Source organism: Chelon labrosus (genome assembly GCF_963514085.1).
Source record: "Chelon labrosus genome assembly, chromosome: 4".
NCBI lineage: Eukaryota > Metazoa > Chordata > Actinopteri > Mugiliformes > Mugilidae > Chelon > Chelon labrosus.
The window spans coordinates 16,917,725-16,935,621 of NC_140340.1; the positions used below are offsets into that span (position 1 = coordinate 16,917,725).

The following is a 17,897-nucleotide window of genomic DNA, read 5'->3' on the forward strand; positions in this document are numbered from 1 at the left end:
AACACGAGAGCGCAAATATGATGATGATGGAATTTACGCTATTTACGGAGCAACGGCGGCGTTGCGAGGATTCACGTCGTGTTGCGTAACTCGACGCCGTAATAGTTGAAATCGCCGAGGCGTTGGCAGCATTGACCGTTTTGTCTGGCAGGCACGACTACACCCCCGTTAAGATTTTCTAAAATCTTTAGTGGTCACGACTGAAAGCTTTCTGTAATAAAGGGTTAGGGTTAGCAGTTAGCTTCCTAGCCGGCTAGGCAAACTGGTTGCTAAGCGACACGTACTTACGAACGCTTCCTTGTTAATATTAAACCTTTGACGTTATGCGGACCAGCCTGAGTTCTGGTCCTTCAAACTAAGCTATTTTTTATTATTTTCTTAATTTTTTTGTGTATTTAAATTTAAAAATGTGTTTGTCAGGTGAAGATATGATCTACTTATTTACTGCTACTTTACATTTCCACTTTGGATAATGGAAGAAAAATAAATAATCACACTCCACTGCACAAAACTGTAGTTTTAGACGGCAGTCATTATATTTTCTACCATACAAAATTATATAAGGGTGTGACTCTTTTTTTTTTTTATAAACCAAACTGAACATTGGCAAAGACTGTAATAAACAACCATTGTGAGTGATTACAAATGTATTTATTTGTCTGTTGCAACCCAAATACCTTTATATCGATGAAATTATAAACCAATGAATGCAAAACAGACACAATACAATTTGTAGCTGCATAAACAGACAGCAAATGCCATGGCAATTTGGTCTTTGTAATACTGTGCTGAACAGGACGAACGAGACACAATAGAAGGTTAACATGAAGTGTCTAAAATTCAACATTATTTTTATTGTAATATATGACGTTAGTGTTTCGTATATCTGTAGTGACTGAAATGTTATTTTCCATGTTCCATCTCTGGCAATGATTAGTAGCAGTCATTCGCACAATGGGGTAACACACACACGCAGACACACAAAAGGCCATCTATCGCTTCTTTTTGCTCTCTTTCTTTGGTTTCTGTCGAGTCTGGGGTGCTGGTCCTTTTGGTCTCTTCATCTGTTCAGCAGCCTTGCCATCAGTGGACTCGGCCTCCTCCTGTAGAGAAGATGCAGGAAACATTCAACACCCTCAAATTCAAGTTATGGAAACATGATGTGAAAATAGATGACACAGATAGATACAGAATGTGTGCTCTGCAGGTGTATTTGGAGCCTGTTTTTGCTGCACACAACATTTGGCAAAGTATTGTATCCTGAGTAAAATGGTTTGTGGTTCATACAAAATCTAAAACTTAATGTTGATCACTTAACAGTGTACTGTGTACAATCAGCACACAGCTCATTAATGCAGTATTTCAAATAGTTCACTTGGTGTAAAACTACCCCAAATAAACTGACAGTTGAACAAACTCTACAGATGCACACACACACGCAAAACAAAAGAAACCCTGACATGTTTCAACACTTTCTTTCTGTCAGCAGTGTTTCTGTGAGTGCAATCTTTCCCATCTATCTGGCAGGAAGAACAACAGCAGGCTGCTGTGAAAGATGAAATGGCGACATACTGTGGAGAGTAATCAGTGCATCTGACGACGACGCCTGAAAATAGAATAATTAGACGGTGGATTTAATTGCTCCTGTCTATAAATAATCTCTCCTGACAGTTTTTAGCACGGAGATTGTGAAAGGCCCTAGTAACTCCCTATTCACACATTTTTTAAAATAAGATATTCCACACTACATTTGCTACAAGTGACAGATGGTTGGCAGTTTTTGATAATATATATTTCTGGTAACAACAAATGCAGCTAATAATATCATGAAATCAAATGAAGCCACAGTGCCGTGTAATGCGTGGAATCCCATAAAAATCATGACATTCAAGAAATTCAATTCTTTTGTGACACTGTATGAGATTTTTGAGGACAAATTACAAAATTATGTTGTACAGTATATTTCCCTCGGGATTAATAAAGTATCTATCTATCTATCTATCTATCTATTGACACATTTCATATATGAGGTCAGATACGTTTCTGATATAACACTGCACTGGCTGTTAAGTGACTGAGGTGAACTTGGCAGTATGGCGTTACTACACACACTGCACACAAGTGTCTATTTTTCTTGAGCCAAATATAATTAACTAGGAGTTAAATATAATTAACCCCTAGTCGAAGTGAAAAAAAAAAAAATCTAAATTAGGTAAGGGAGCAATGACTCAAGTATGTTTCCCCTGAAAAACTTCAGAAACGTTAATGACTAATTACTGTTACAATCGACACAAACTAATGTTGTCATACTGAGAACAGATGCAGTATTCAAACTCTCTTTGCAAATAAGTCTAAATGAGGTTCTGAAATCAGTGTGGCAACCTTCCTTGAGCCGACCAAAGGCACCGATATAACTTAGCAAGTGATGGACAGTCTGCTGTGCAATTGCTGCTGATTTTTCTTCAGGTAAGTTCAGTTAAGTTATCATAATAAAGTGAAAACAGTCAGCTGAATAAGATCATATTGATCCTTTAATTTCTTCACATTATTTCTTGCTCATCAAATGTCCCCTGTCAAACAAAAATGTCATGAATAAAATGCATGCAAATATAAGTAAATCAAGAAGGATATAAAATAAAAATGATCAGCCTTGTGGGGGCTGTTCTAGCTAAATGTAACCAACTTGTTTGAAAAGAAACCACATCAGACCTGCTCCTCTCCTTCCTCTCCTGGTGTCCACCTACCTGTTCATGGCCTTTGGATGTGGGAAAGATGACGGCAAGGATGCAGATTAGCTGGAAGATGGCACCCAGAAACAACCCGTAGCGTAGTATGCTTTCTAGAAGGGTGGGCTCAGGGACTTCTGGAGGGGACAGGTCCAGTTCTGCAGACATTATGCTGCTCTGTTTGGTCTGCTATGTTTCCTTCGGTGTCCTATCTGTGCATTCAACAGGGCACGGTTAGCAGGGAGATATGTCTCTGTGGGTTTAGTCACTGAGGTAGCTTAGTGGGGTGTCAGACAAAATAATAGAGAGGATAAACAAAACTAAATTGTAGAACAGTTGAATATCACAGTTATGGCACAAAATATATCGAAATGTCACTATATTACGTGGTCTGTTCTCACATAACTACACAGATATGAACAAATAAAATGCTGCACATATTTGACTGGAAATAGTCACTGCTTAGACACATTAAGAGCGCAGCTAGAAATACGTTACAGAAGAAGAAAATCTTACCAACGAAGAAAAGTATTTAACTGATCTTTGTTGCTACGGGAAAGAAAATTAAAAAGTCAGAGATAAAAACGGTAAAAATCTGAAACCCAACCCTAAAAAAAAGGCAGATTTAGTTTACAAAGGGAGAGGAAAATAATCCGGAAGGGACGTCTTACAAAGGCGATCAACTTCCGCCGTGGAAGATGATTGGTTTGAAAATGTTGCCCTCTAACGTTCATGGCGATGAGATGCTTTTTTTTTTTTTTTTTTTAGCATTTGAAAACATAGAAACACCTTATTATTGATGTATCGTTTCAATGTACAATAATAATGATCACTTTGCTTGTTTTTGTCCTGTTTGCTGAAGTGAATGTAGGATTGGTACATGTAATGTTGTATTTTTATATTGAAGTGTAGCTTTATTTTATTAAATTATATAAAATAGGTATTTCACCACTTCCAAACTCTACTTTACACATGAATAATTCAGCCTTCAAAAATATATTTTAAATCTTGTTTATATCATATCTTAGTCCTCAGTTCATTTTTTTCTTTGAAATAAAATATTCAGAGAAAAAATACTTTTATTAGTAATAGCAAGGTTGGTCGGTACGTAAGTGTGCTATAAATATGACAATATGATCACAAGTGTGTTGACCGAGAATATTGATCACGCTCAACCACATGGATTTAGATAAACAGAGTTTATTTAATATAAAATATTTTCTATATGCTTACAAATAGAGATTGTACAATTATATGAACAGAATAAAAGCAAAACGGTTTAAACGAGAGAGAGAGTAGATACACATTATATGAGGCATGGTGCATGTTCTACCTACTATCTTTGCTAAGGCTAGAATATATAGCAATGTTGAAGGTTAACAATGTTCAAGGCTGACCCATTCTTTGATGTAAAATGTTAGTGAACCACCATCTGTCCTAGTTCTACAGAAACATGGTGTAATCTTGAAATATACATTTATTACATTATAATGGACCACTTTCTATTGTTTGCTATAAATACCTGCCATCAGTTCTTACAAGTACAAGCTTCCTCAAAGTCACTTGGATTTTATTATTCATGACGTCTGCAGGTCACACTGACTGATGGACATCAGGGAGGCTGCGGGGCTGCGAGATCACTCTCCATTGTGGTTTTTCATATCTCTTCTTATGATGTCATTCACTGAAAAACATTGAGCACAGAGACGAGCAATGTTTAATGTTCAGAAAAAGGCTGAATAAAGCAAGGTGAGATGCTGGTTTTAAGTGACATTGAAGGAATGCATAAGGAATTTATCTTCTTCTAAATCATGTTTCTTCTTGTGTCAGTTTTACACTTACAGCCCTTTTTGTATTTTTTTCCTAGTCTGTTCATAAAAATAAAACAGAAATGAAATAAAATAAAAGGAGTCGTGTTGTTTCACCTGATCTATCCTCAGGTTGCGTGATTTATTTTATGAGTCATGGGATTATAGTTTATTTAATATTACCAGCAGGGGTCGCTAAAGTCACACTGTCATTTTTATTTAAAAGCTCACAGTGTTAGAGAAATGACAGGAAATGAGGGGGGAGAGGTAGAAGAAACAAACAAAGGGGTTCCACCAGACTTGAACCAGGGACATTGAGGTTTGTGGTTAGCGCCTTAAAGACCTCAGTCACCAGGACCCCCCTTGAAATGCACTAATTTCAAACACAAATCAGTCCAGTGATGACTTGCACTCTCTGCATGGCTGACGTGCTGCAGCTAAATAAATAAATAGATATGTTATTGCTCTTTTACTGTACACAGGTTTATCTGGAGGGGTTTCTTGAATGACGAAGGATCCCCTTCCTAACAAATATTCGTGAGATGTTATGAACATCATTAATATTAAAGATAATCTCCAGAGACAATAACAGAAATAATAACACAAGCGCAGTGGTGTGTCTATATCAGAGGACGGAACAAAGAGCTTTGCTTTTTTTAACTTGGGTGTGTCTGCATGTATTTGCCTACACAGTACACTTCCTGCTTCTGTCTTCCATTACACAGGCGTAAATAGAAGCCTTCTGTCACAGCAAACAAGGTCAGAGTAAATCACACATTCTCTCACTTTATGGTGGTGTTGCTTCCTTTGTTATCCTCAAACACATCAGAAACTCTAAGTCTATTTGTCTTATCTCACAAGAGATCGGGCATGCTCATGACGTTTCAGCAAGTGTGTGTGCTTCGTGAGAGAGAGAGTGAGTGAGAGTGAGACTGAAACAGAGAGGAAAGTGGATAGAAAGACCCAACAGAAAGCCACAAGGTAGGATCTGCAAGCGTACAGTTGCAGTGTGCGTGTATGCACTTGCAAACTGGACCACAAACACCCATCCTCCTCAGCTTCAGTATTTCACGTCAAAGTTACAGCTTGAATGCGTTTTATAATAGTGCACTCTGTTTTTTTCTTTGTCATTTGGTGACACCACACATCTTTGATCTGTGTGGGATCAACTCGTCTGTACTCATACAACAAAGTAACAAAAGTATTTCTGTGAAGAAAGAAACAACTTAGGAGAGAAGTTTAAAACCTACTGTGGGCATTACTAGACAAAATGTAATTTGTCAGACATTGTCAGATTCAGGCATTCAATATTAGTCCCACACTACGTCTGAAGAATACTGACCCCTTTATTAAAACAGTGTAAAAATAATACTCACCATCCTCCAGGTAGGCGTAGCTGAGGTTTTCTTGTTTGACTGTCACCCTCTCTGGAGCTCGTTCCTCATGGTTACCTCTAGCTGAGCCCATCTGGGTCAGATGCTGCCCTTCTGGCTCCATATGACTTCCAGCTCTCCCCGGTGCCTGACCTTGAATGTATCTTGAAGGTGGTGACTTTCCCAGTGGCAGTGCCGTTTGGACAAAACCCTGATTTCTTGACACGAAACAAGCTTCCAATGAACCACCACCCTGGGGATCTTCACCAAGCATGGCCACAGGGGTTCTGGCACACTGGCTGGGAGTGGAGGCCGGATGGGAAGCCATTGGGGAGGCACCAAGCAGCGTAGCACCGCAGTTGGTGTAACGCTGGTTTGCAGTGTGGTACAGCACTGGGTTGTTGATAAGAGTGCCAGTTCTGGGCTGGTAATAGACTCGTTGGTCATCCAGAGGATCAGGGGTTAACACATGGGCTCGAGGGTCCACAGTGGTTAGATACAGTGTTGAGGAAACATTCAAGGCCTGAAGGTGCTTGTCTTGCTCCAGAGGATGGTAGAGTGACTTCATCGACATGCCAGACAGAGACTGATTATCTGAGTAGCTGTAGGAATTCAAGTGATAGTCATCCAGGGGCTCTGCTTTAATGGCTGAAAAAGAAGAACAAAGATTATCTGACACTTAAAATACTGGTCTATCATGTGGATACTTATGAAAAGACATAAACATAATAACTGTAAGAGTCTGTAGCACCGCTAGTATCTTTGTGAGGCTATATTGAGACGTGGCAGACTTTGGGCTAAATGTCATCACTGTTACACTAACATGCTCACGGTGGCAGTTCATCATCTTAGTTGAGATTGTTAGCATGCTAACGCTTGCTAACTATTTTACAAAATCAGAGCTGATGCAAATGTCAGTAGTTTTGGAAGAAGTAGTAACAAACTGAGAACAAAGATCTCAGTATCTGTAGACAATCATGAACAAATTTCACACTACGTCAGCCAGTATAACAAAAATGTTGGGAACATTATAAAAACTAAAGTAAGTGTCAAAAATGTCAAGTTATTACACTGAATACATTTAAAATTTTGACCTTCTGGCGTCACCACAGGAAAAGTCAGGGCATCACCAGTGTTTTTAATAGCTCTCGTGACAGATGTACTGAATTACACGGAAATCCGTCTGATATTAATTTCAGTGTGGACAAAAATGGTGGACAAATTAAGAAAGAAATTACAGAAAATTCTTCTAAATACATTTCATGATAAAACACTGATTTATTCATTCATCTTCTATACCCGTTTGGTCCTCTTAAGGGTCACGGGGATCTGCTGGAGCCTATCCCAGCTGTCATCGGGCGAGAGGCAGGGGTACACCCTGGACAGGTCGCCAGTCCATCGCAGGGCTAACACAGAGACAGACAACCATTCACACTCCCACACACACCTACGGCCAATTTAGAATCACCAATTAACCTAATGAGCATGTCTTTGGATGGTGGGAGGAAGTCGGAGTACCCGGAGAGAACCCACGCAGACACAGGGAGAACATGCAAACTCAACACAGAAATGCCAGCCGGCCCATGGATTCGAACCAGTGACCTTCTTGCTGTGAGGCATCAGTGCTAACCACCTCGCCACTTTGCCGCCCAACACTGATTTATGTTCAGTATAAATATATTTAAACCTTGAATACACACTGAAATAGATGGATTCTCTGTAAACTAGTTCTTTATTTTTGGGAATATTTTATTTTTAAATGTACTTTAAACTGTCTCGGCATTTCTAGTGTTAAGTGTTAAAAGCGTCTGTGAAAACAATAGCTAAGTGACAGACAACAGTTAAGTTTGCCCCCCTATGCTACCTGTGTTGTGGCTGCAGTTTGCTGGTCGCACCAACTGACACCAGTGTAGTATAAGATATGTGTAGGCGGTAACTGTATTAAGATATTTTCAGGTTGAAATTTTAGAGCAGTCAGATTTGATCTAATTACAGTGTAGCAATTTCCTGTATCCTCTGACTTTGACTTTATCAGGTCACTTAGCACACACGTACCTCGTTTTAGAAACACCATAACCACTCTAAGGTTCAGTTTGTGTTTGTTTCTGTTTTCATTTGCACGAGATTAAAGTTCAAATAAAGGACTAAGTTCTCTGCATTAAGTCTTTCAGCATCAGAGGTGAGAACAACATGCCAGTGAAGATTCTCAGTGATCGAGGTTATGGCATATCTAAAACAAAGCTCAAACAAAGGATGAGTGGTGATATTTCTCAAACAATCCAGCCGCCTTTGTTTTAGCTTTACTTTAGACAGGTGAGAACTCTCAACCCTGACTTTTCCCTGTCGATCCCAGGTTGGGAACTATTGTCAGTCGTTTATCAGACCTGTGCTGACAGAGCTGAGATGAGGCGGATATGCACCTATCACAGGAGTGTAGACGAAGTGCTGAGGCTGACTGCGTTTCTTCTTCCCATTGATGACGTAGAAGTTGACTTTGGCCGGCTGGCAGATGGTCCTGTCTCGATACGGAGGGACCTCGACAAACAGCATGTTCTAGCAATGACAGAAAAGCAGATCACGATTCAACCACACCCTCATGCTGAAACAGAGAGACGTAGGCTGCCCCAAATCTAAAAAAAGTATTCTTCAGAAATGTAATATTCTCATTAAGCTGTTTTTTGACACAAAGCGTGGCCACTGGTTTTGCTTTCTGTTTTGTGCACATGTGGGGGTGTAAAAGTATCAGACAATGTTGCTATAAATATACAGTATCTGTCAACAGGGACATCGTGGGCACGTTAATGTATTTGTCAGTACAGATAAGTTAACTTACCGCTTGTGTTTTGTCTCTGTCCACAGTAGCCTCCACCTCCCAGATTTGCTGCCCATCTGTAAGCAGACGGATGTAGTATTTACAGTATGTAGATATTAACACAAAAGGAGTTAGTAGGCATAGGGACATTTATGGGAAATACATTACCAGTTTTCTTGTCAAAATTTAAAACCAAAGCAAAAACAAAGCCAAATGGACTTGTTTGGGTTTACTTGAAGACGTTCTCACCACTCATACATACAAGTGGCATCTTCAGTTCTTCAGAGTATTGGGGATTAACAGCCCATGTCCATGTGACCGTTTTTAATTGGGAACCAGACACAGATATGAAACTAAACTGAACTAATCTATCAGAAATAGGAACCGAAGAAGCTACTTTGATGGATTCAGAAAAAAACTCAGTTGCTGTTTTAGCTTTCTTTCTAGAAATGCATGCCTTGGCTGACTGAGAATCTTGTCTTTGGAGGTACTGGTTAGGATATTTAGGCCTTTAAAAGATCAGTGTGCTTAGCTGTTCCATCTGCTGCTGGGTTTATACTGGCCTAGGCTCATTTTATGCCAGTTGCTTATACTATGACTGATTCTTGTCTAACATTTCCCCCAAAATCTAACCACGCTCGAGTAAGTAAGAAAACACACGGAACCGTGAGAAATACGGTTATAGATAATCTCCTTCATTTAAATTACAGCATGTGAACACATTTGCTCGCAAACAGTGGAAAACTGTTTTATCTTTTTATGTCTGGTTTTAACGTTTCATTCACATGTCATGCTTTACCTGCTGTTTCTGCTTTCTACCCACGCAGTGAAAAAAAAAAAAAAACAAAGTCTCTGCTCTGGGTCTGAGTCTTTATCAGTTTGTCTAACCACATCCTGTTGCATAAAACCCCACACCAAGCAACGAGGAGGCTGAACACGCAGTCAACTATATCCATCCTGCTCTCTAAACCCCGTGGCCCAACAATTTTATGGGGGCAGAAGTAGCAGTAACGAGGTGAGAAAATTCCATTTAGAAATAAATAAAAGGTGCTGCCGCCAGCAAAACAATTAAAGTTTAAACTAGTGCTTCATTTTGTCAACGTAAAAAGTGGGGGCTGGAGGAAGATGTGCGTCACTGAAAGTTGATGTTTCCCGGGTGATAGGCAAATAACACAAAAATACAAATACTATATGAGTAGGTGGACACAGTCGAGCAGGATAGTGAGAGCTTAATACTTTTGTCATTGTTTGGAGTCCAAATACACATAATAATTACAGGTCAGCTTAAAGAAAACTTTTGTGATATCATTCACATAAATAGCCACTTTAGGCACGTGTCATGGCTACACAAGTTGATGCTTTTCGATTGTCATTTTACGGCGGTGGATGATCAGTGGGTAGAGAAAATGATAAAGACAGGGGTAGGTAGTGTTTCATTGAGATTATACACCAAGAATATCTCGCCACTTTCATGTTTGCAGCGTAATTACAAAGCCACCGGTAGTAGCTGGTTAGATAAAATAAAGAGAACACACTGCGATCCCCAACATGAGGCCTGCAAGAGCTAACATTTTTATTTGAGAGCTCTGCATTAGACGCGCTGAAGGGCAAAATTAGTTGGCTGCAGCACATCTCTATTCTTATCTCACAATAAAAGTTTGTGATCTTATGTAGTGGATAAGTTTTTGAATGGGAGATGTGACTGTTTGTTGTACCTTCTTGTTACCTTTGGACAGATTCAGTCTGGTTTGTCTCCTCGCCAAGATACGCTAACTGACTGTGGCAACAGATTCATATTCATCACACGGGAAGGTGAATTATCACACTGTCCCCAGATGTCAAACTATTCTTTCCACTCATCTTTAGCACCTCTTGAGGCTACAGTTTAAGAGCTCCAGCATCTCATGGACAGATAGTTGCTCATTTAAATAAATCCTCACCTTGTGTCTTCTCTGAGAATATCACCTTGGAGTCGGAGGTGAAATTCTGTCCAGTTAGGACCATTTGTTGACCACCAAGTACGCTGCACCGGTCCAGGTCTTGCCTCTCGACTGCAGGGAGCTCCTGAGCTGAGCGCTGAGCTGAGGAATAAAGACACAGCTGTATGACTGACCACAGAAGAGTAAGAATATACTAATCTAGTGGTTTTAGGGCGATTTTTGGCATATTAAATGCAGGTTTGAACTTGCAAGGTCTACAGTAGTATCTCCCATATCATGAGTATAAACGATTATTTGGCTTACAGCATTCAATAGGATGGGAGGCCACTTGAAGAGACACAAACTGGCCTCCAGGTTGAGGAATGTGGACACGAAACACCAAACGCACACGGGTGTTTTTTCGTCCGATGTCCGTCTCGCCATTCCTTAGTTCGATGTCGGCATTTCTCAGCTTCAAGATCCCTACACAGTCAATTCTGTAAAGGAAGAAATGATGCCAAAACTCACTGTAAGAAGTGTTGTCATCTTGTGTTGTGTTCACGCTGAAGTCTAACTATAGTTAGTTTAATCTGTGTCTGATTCAAATGATTAGTCAGCCATAGCCTAGTTTTGTTAAGCCAGAGTTGTGGTCTCTGGTAACACAACTTATTTGCTACTTTTTCTCAGTGACTCATCATACATTACAATCTTCAAACGGTTTCAGTTTGCTGCTGCAAACATCCCGTGTCTGATGGTTATTTCTTGGAAAAACTCTCTGGCGCACAGGAAGTGATACGTTTTTTTGTTTCCATCAGCAACAACAGCACCTTGTTGGAAGTGAAAAAAGATGATAATCTAGGTGAAAAAGCCCTTAAACCTCCAAGGCAAGAGCATAAAAAAAATAACATTTAGCACAGACGGAAAAAACCCGAAGAAAACACATGTCCCAGACGACTCAGATTTCTCTGTGGTGTTTTCAGATTGCTTAATAGACTTGAGGTTATAGGCGGCAAATTTGTGGTGATATGTTGCCACATATTCTGAGTATTTGTGATATATACTGTATATGTGTGACTTTTCTTTGTACTCACACCACTCTCATGTGATTCTTTGGCTCCAGAGGGATCTCCAACACTTTAGTCCCATTGATCACCCTCTCCATGCTGGGAGTGGTAACAGTCTTCCCGGTGATACGGTGGACCTGGTAGAAGGCGTGGGGTTTCAGAATCCTCTCGTCGGCTGTCCCAATGAAGACCTGCAGCCCTAACGGAGATGGGCCTTGGTAGCCACAGAGCTGGTGGGGGAAACGAAGGTGCTTAAAAGCCTGTTTCATAATGTATTAAATTCACTTTAAAGACCATTCAAAAGCAGGAGTCTTTTAAAAAAACACTGCAGTGCACATTAAATCTCTTTCCTACGAGGGGATGACCTCACAGGTCACTATCTAACTGGCAAAGCAAGAACACTGCTTTGCATATAGCGCTTCAGCAAAAGGGAGAGGAAGGCCAACAGGCTTATAATTTAACTCACTAGAGTAGCAAATAAAGCATGTGTCTGTATTTCTGTGTATGTCAACAAACTTTATTTGTAACTTTTAGCGGGTTTCTTTTAGCACATAGAAACAAAGCATGACTCATAACCATGACTGTGGGAGTAGTAACTTGAGATCTTTCTTCATTTGCATGACTGTTGGCTTTACATAAACACATTATCCAGGAAATACCACCGCACATTTACAAACTCTCACTCCCACGTTTCTCTTTTGTGAAGATTTGACGTGAGAGGTATCTGTCTGTCTTTCTTTCTCCTTCCTTGTATTTACATATAAATCCCCTCACCTGAATCTCTGGATGTCCCCCATTGGTAGTCTTGACAGCTCCTCGGCTTCCCTCGGTCTCGTAGTGAGCTCTGTGGTGAGATCTGGGCTGTTGTTGGATTAGTAGCTCAAACTGGCCAGACTGACTGGGCAATGGCCACTCTAGAGAGGGAAGTGGAGCCATGGAGAGACCAGTGCTGGAAAGATGGAAGGGGAAAGGGAATAAGACGGGAACATGTCACTTAATTGCGAACCCTGTAGCAAAGTACCAGAGTTGTATTTCATTTGACTGTGTCATATTTGAGAGACACTACTTCCCCCGTAAGTAATAAGAAAGGACAAGCAAGATACCTAAATGTGGGCCGTCCAACTTGATGAACTGGATAAGGAGAAGGCCACACAGCTGGGATCATGAAGGTCTCAGGTTTGGCCTCAGCTGCAGCCCTGCCCATCCTCTCCTGCTCAATGATCCCATGGTACCCCTCTGCGTAGACACAGTCCTGTCTCTGGGCCTGTCCATGTGCGCCTCTCACCACTGCAGAAGTCACTGCTCTCGGTAGACTGGAGCTGAGGCTGCTCAGCATCTCCTCCAGGCCCAAGGTCGAGGTCTGAGTTTGGGGCAGAAAGTCAGCTAGGGCCTGGTATTGGGGGAGGTAATAGGACCCTTGCTGGTCATGGGGCGATGGGATGGGGCTGGGGCTCCGTGAACGCTGCTTAACAGGAGTGCTACCGTGACCAGAGTCGGCCTGGTTGTAGGAGCGCTTTCCATGCGGCGAAGTGGACCGGGAACGCTGGTGGGGATGCGGTGAGGAGGCGTGCTTGTGTTGTGGCTGGAGATAGGTCTCATCTGTGACGCTATTGCGAGGAGAGGCTCCTGGAGAGGACTGGGCAGAAGAAGTGTGGATGCCCTGCAGGCCCGGGCAGAGGTCCAAGGCAGTCAAACCCATGCCACAGCTGCCTCCATTAGAAGGGGAGACACACGGCGAAGCCTGGGGAGAATATGACTCTGCTGGCCAGCCTGTGGAGGAATTACTGCTGGCAGGACTAACACACTCCCTATAGGCTCCCAGCGCTTTGGAGCCAGGGCTCGGCTCCAGGGTCTGAGAGCTAAGAGAGTCACCTGATGGCGTGATCTCAATCCTGGGGCTGGGAGCGGGGATAGTCCCTGCTCTCGATGTCAGCCCCAGGGAGTCAAGCACAGCCCCTGACAGGTTGTCTGTATTGGGGCTGCGAGCCGAGGTGTCCTGGCTGTGACCTGGCTGGTTGGAGGAGGACATGTACGCACTGTGATGGTCAACCACCAGCAGAGGAGGCTGGTTGTCATTCTGAAGGAGATCACTCGGGTCACCTGCCATTGACGAAAGAAAGCACTAATTTAAGTTTTCAGAATATCTCAATATTTTACTCCCACATTATTTACTCTGAGACACCACTAAACTGTGAAAAGAAAACATGCTTGTGGTTTTTATATGGGTAATAAATTAGAAAAAAGGTTGATTTACCTTTCTAATAAAACAAAAGGACATCTTTGCAACCAAACGTTCATCTCAATATAACAAAACGTCTTCTCAGGCTATGATGAAACTCTAGATCTAATCAAGGTTAACTGAAAGAAGTTATACAATACATAATGACAAATGTAGATTTTTATTTTTACTTTTGCATACTCACCATTATCACAGCCCACAGGAAAGTCTTCTCCAGGTGGATTGTACAGAAACAAGTCGGAAAAGTCTAACTCCTCCTGGCTTATGTCTTGACCCAGGTCATCGGCAAGCCCCAAAGCTCCAGAAGACATCTCCAGCTCTGACTATGTAGGTTTCTCTCCCGACAGGTTTGATCCTCTGTAGGCGATTAGCTTTCAAACTCACCAACTTTATCAAGTAGCACGCAAGAGGTTAGATGATTGAACAAAAATGACCAAGTTATAGTTTCCTAAGGCGCGTTTTTAAACGTTGGCAGCCGCTCAAATACAGCACCTAAGCGTGAATGAAAAAGAGAGCGGCGTCAGACGCTTCCTGTCACTGCTGATGATGACAAACAGACAGTAGGAGTGTGTGCATCTCTCTCTCTCTCTCTCTCTCTCTCTCTCTCTGTGTGTGTGTGTGTGTGTGTGTGTATGTGTGTGTGCACCACGCAACCTCCAAACACAGGCCACATCTCTTCCTGTGTGCATCAAGTACTTTGATGATTGTACACTATAGCGGCGGTAAATGGAGGCTGTATGCTGTATGTATCAAATGACGCTCTACATGCTGTTTTTTATTTTAGTTTTTATTTTTATTTATATTTATTGATTATTAATTTGGCTCAAATTAACATTGAGTCTATAAGCATATATCTTGATTTGATCTATCTAATGTGCACCTTTCAAACTGGGTGTGAGTCGCTGCTTTTGTAAGGAGAAATAAAGTTACACTGAATTGAAATCCTGTAGGAGGACTTTAAATTTATTACTAAAATGTTTTTTTGTTTCTTTTTTTAATTAGTGTGCCATCAAGTACGCCTAGCTCAGCATGTTATGCACCACTATTTCCTGCCTCAGAAAGTCTGCATGTAATGTGACTGAGTCTCATAATATTACCCGTAATAAATTCAAAGTCAGTGCATGCAGCTTTTGGCCACTAAGGGGCAGTATTGTGTATATTGTTGTTCCCATCTAAACTGAAGGTTCTGGTTCTGTTTTTTTTTACTTAAAGAGTCAGTTCACTAAATTTAATGAAACCCTTGATTCATTCAGGCAGCTTAGTTTTAGATATTTGTCACTCTGCTTCCTGTTAACGAAACAGCCTGTTAACAGAGTAACCGTGTTTAACCCTTTAGATTTCTGTAAATATGATTCAGCCATTTATTTAAGGGGCAGTGTACATTTTCAGTATATCATTCAATAATCCTTCCTGAGAAGTTCAGGACTTTGCTTTCTCTCTTCTTTTCATAAGTATACTTTATGCTGAGCACATGACTAGCGTTGCTCTGATCACTAAACATTATCAGGTGTTACACAATGAGGCAAAACGATTTGCGTGGCTCTATAACTCAGTGGTTAGAGTAATCTTAATGACCATGTTGGGATTTCAATCTTCGCCAGCATCTAACCTTCAATTTAAGACATGACTATACATTTAGCTGTTCTCCTCAATCTCAGCGATTCTTTCCAGTGACATTCGCTACGTTTACATGAATAACAGACAATTAGAGATGAGGAGTTAAGGCAGGACTTATATGTCTACACGTACATTCGTGCCCCAAAACATTAAGAATATCAGCAGAATAAAACTTTTTGGACATGAACAAAGTGGTTCTGCCTACAGTTGAGAGTCAAAGCTGCTGGCAATGTAACAAAAAGTAGAAGAAGAAGTGTTTTCTCCCAACTTTATTGACCACGCTAAATTCATTCAGTACAAAAACATGACCTAGAGGGCACCGCTGATGTAGTTTTCTTCATTATTTGAACAACATGTTTTGCTACCGCACTGTTTCTGTCACCTTACATCACCCGATGTTTACCCCACATGGGGGAAACCATACACAGAGAGTATGTGTTTTTTCCTTGCTTTTGCATGGCTATTTGACTTTAATATCTGCCCATTTAACATATTATCAAAGTTTTACAGCACCCCTCAGTCTGACTGAAACTCTTTCCAGTCTGTTCAGTCTGTTCCGTGTGAGATGGTTATATGAGATTATTTTATTCTGACTTGTCCATTATTCTGATTATTAGCAGAATATAAACATAGCCACGATTGTGTCTCTGGTTCCAACTGAACATTCTCAAAAGCTGAAAGTACTTCTTAGGACCAAAATCAACCTAAAATTAAACTCAGAAATTTTGCTATTCATACCCAATGCACATTTGCTTTGGATGAAATGACTGTAATTAAACTCTGATTGAAGTAATCACACTCTTAAATGGCCACTACAAGTACTTGCCATAGCATTTTATAGTTTTCATTGCTTATATATGTTAAGGTTTATAAGTTACAGAGGACATGTAGCTCAGAAAACATGAACAATCACCATCTTGGTTCATTCGTCTTGACAATGTTTTGCTTTCGAGACTTCTCGTGCTGTGGCCTCTCAGACGTGACTGGAGTTAAGCGAAAGCATTTTAACCTCTTAAGGTTCACGTGTTGAAGTCACCTGAGGTCACATGTGTGTTTAAGTCACATAACAATCATGTGAGAGTCGTCAGAGTTACATGAATCAGAGAGTCAACTGATGTGAGAAGACAGAAGACACCAGTAGAATACAGTCCTCAAGCACAGAGGTGTTTAAACTATCAACTGTTAAAATACTCGTTCTGCATAAGTAATTCCTCTGACTAATATACTGTGTATCACATTAATAAATTGTTTGAATTCATACATTTAGTTTCATTTTAGAGCTGTAGCTGGTTGAGATGAAACTACTTGTCAGTAGCTGCCAACTTATAGGGTCATTAGATGTGTTGCAAGATGATCAGTCTTTTTATTTGTAATTTGTGGTGTAAAGGTACAGACACACCGAAGCAACACGATGAGCCGACTAGTAGCAACAGTGCAGGACGCAAATCTAGCGACCACAGACTGATCGTTGGCTTGGTCTGTGGCGGCTTTAAATGTCCGGTGCTATGGATTATTACTGAAGTTATGTCCTCAATGCACTAAACGTGTTGCATGACTCCTGTTTTTTTCTTTATTATTTAGCCCAGTTACCCTTTTCTTTTCAAATATGATAACACTGTGTTTAATCCCATAAGGATCCCTGGTATCATCGGCATACGGTAAAAGCAGACTATGTCATTTGTGTAACATGATTGCAGGATTAGGTGAGTATATAAACCCTGATAAAGACATCACTGATTATGAACCAAGGGTAAATACTTACTTTAAAACAAGCTGAAAGAGTCTCACTAAAAGTTTCTTGATTGGAAGAGCTCTCACACACAACGTAGTTTTTCTTCTCACTGTATATTCAACATACGTAAGAGGATTGGTAAACTATGGAACTATGGATCGCCTTGGGGGCTTTACTCTTGTTTATAGTACTTACAGTAAAGCCTTTATAAAGACAGTCTTCAATATCCGGTGCTATGGATTATTATTGACGTTTAATTGGGTAGTTGGCTCTATAGCTCAGCACAAGCCTTGTAAGCTAGGTGTAGTAAGTTTCAATTCTCCAATCAAAGATTTCTGAGAGTTTTTTTTGTTCTTCTCAATGGCTTCAAATCTTTCCAGTGACATTTGCAGTGTCCACATACATTTAACAATACAATCATCTTAAAATAGCTTCGCTTGTCTATAAAATCTATCAACAGATTTTCATGTTAGTCCTGAAAGTGAGCAAAGAGAACCCAGGTAGGAAATTAACCAAAAATATTACACTTGTGTATTTTTTTATTCAGGAGAGTGAGCCAATATTACATATCTGTGAGGTGCAAATGTAAAAGCACCTCTAGGATTAC

At 40.6% G+C, this 17,897-nt stretch overlaps 2 protein-coding genes across 2 annotated transcripts; both read right to left on the minus strand.

The window, feature by feature from the left end:
- Positions 1 to 433: 433 nt before the first annotated feature.
- manbal (mannosidase beta like) lies at positions 434 to 3,385 on the minus strand. The gene is made up of 3 exons (XM_084542639.1): positions 3,243 to 3,385; positions 2,745 to 2,938; positions 434 to 1,103 (listed from the first exon to the last, which is right to left on the minus strand). The coding sequence occupies exons 2-3, from the start codon at positions 2,892 to 2,894 to the stop codon at positions 993 to 995; spliced, it is 261 nt and encodes an 86-aa protein (XP_084398765.1). The 5' UTR covers positions 2,895 to 2,938; positions 3,243 to 3,385; the 3' UTR covers positions 434 to 992.
- A 322-nt stretch (positions 3,386 to 3,707) lies between these two features.
- On the minus strand, positions 3,708 to 14,469 carry nfatc2b (nuclear factor of activated T cells 2b). The gene is made up of 10 exons (XM_084542737.1): positions 14,126 to 14,469; positions 12,806 to 13,802; positions 12,477 to 12,651; positions 11,730 to 11,932; positions 10,963 to 11,135; positions 10,660 to 10,800; positions 8,741 to 8,796; positions 8,328 to 8,460; positions 5,911 to 6,555; positions 3,708 to 4,410 (listed from the first exon to the last, which is right to left on the minus strand). The coding sequence occupies exons 1-10, from the start codon at positions 14,250 to 14,252 to the stop codon at positions 4,364 to 4,366; spliced, it is 2,697 nt and encodes an 898-aa protein (XP_084398863.1). The 5' UTR covers positions 14,253 to 14,469; the 3' UTR covers positions 3,708 to 4,363.
- Positions 14,470 to 17,897: the final 3,428 nt, after the last annotated feature.

Bases quoted from the DNA above. Each gene is read 5' to 3' on its own strand.
- nfatc2b (XM_084542737.1), bottom strand. From the start codon at position 14,252: ATGTCTTCTGGAGCTTTGGGGCTTGCCGATGACCTGGGTCAAGACATA. The intron at 10,801-10,962 runs GTAAGCCAAATA...TTTATTCCTCAG, and splicing joins CTCCCATCCTATTGAATGCT to CTCAGCGCTCAGCTCAGGAG. The intron at 6,556-8,327 runs GTGCATATCCGC...CTTCTTTTTCAG, and splicing joins CGTCTACACTCCTGTGATAG to CCATTAAAGCAGAGCCCCTG.
- manbal (XM_084542639.1), bottom strand. From the start codon at position 2,894: ATGTCTGCAGAACTGGACCTGTCCCCTCCAGAAGTCCCTGAGCCCACC. The intron at 1,104-2,744 runs GTAGGTGGACAC...TCTTCTCTACAG, and splicing joins CATCCAAAGGCCATGAACAG to GAGGAGGCCGAGTCCACTGA.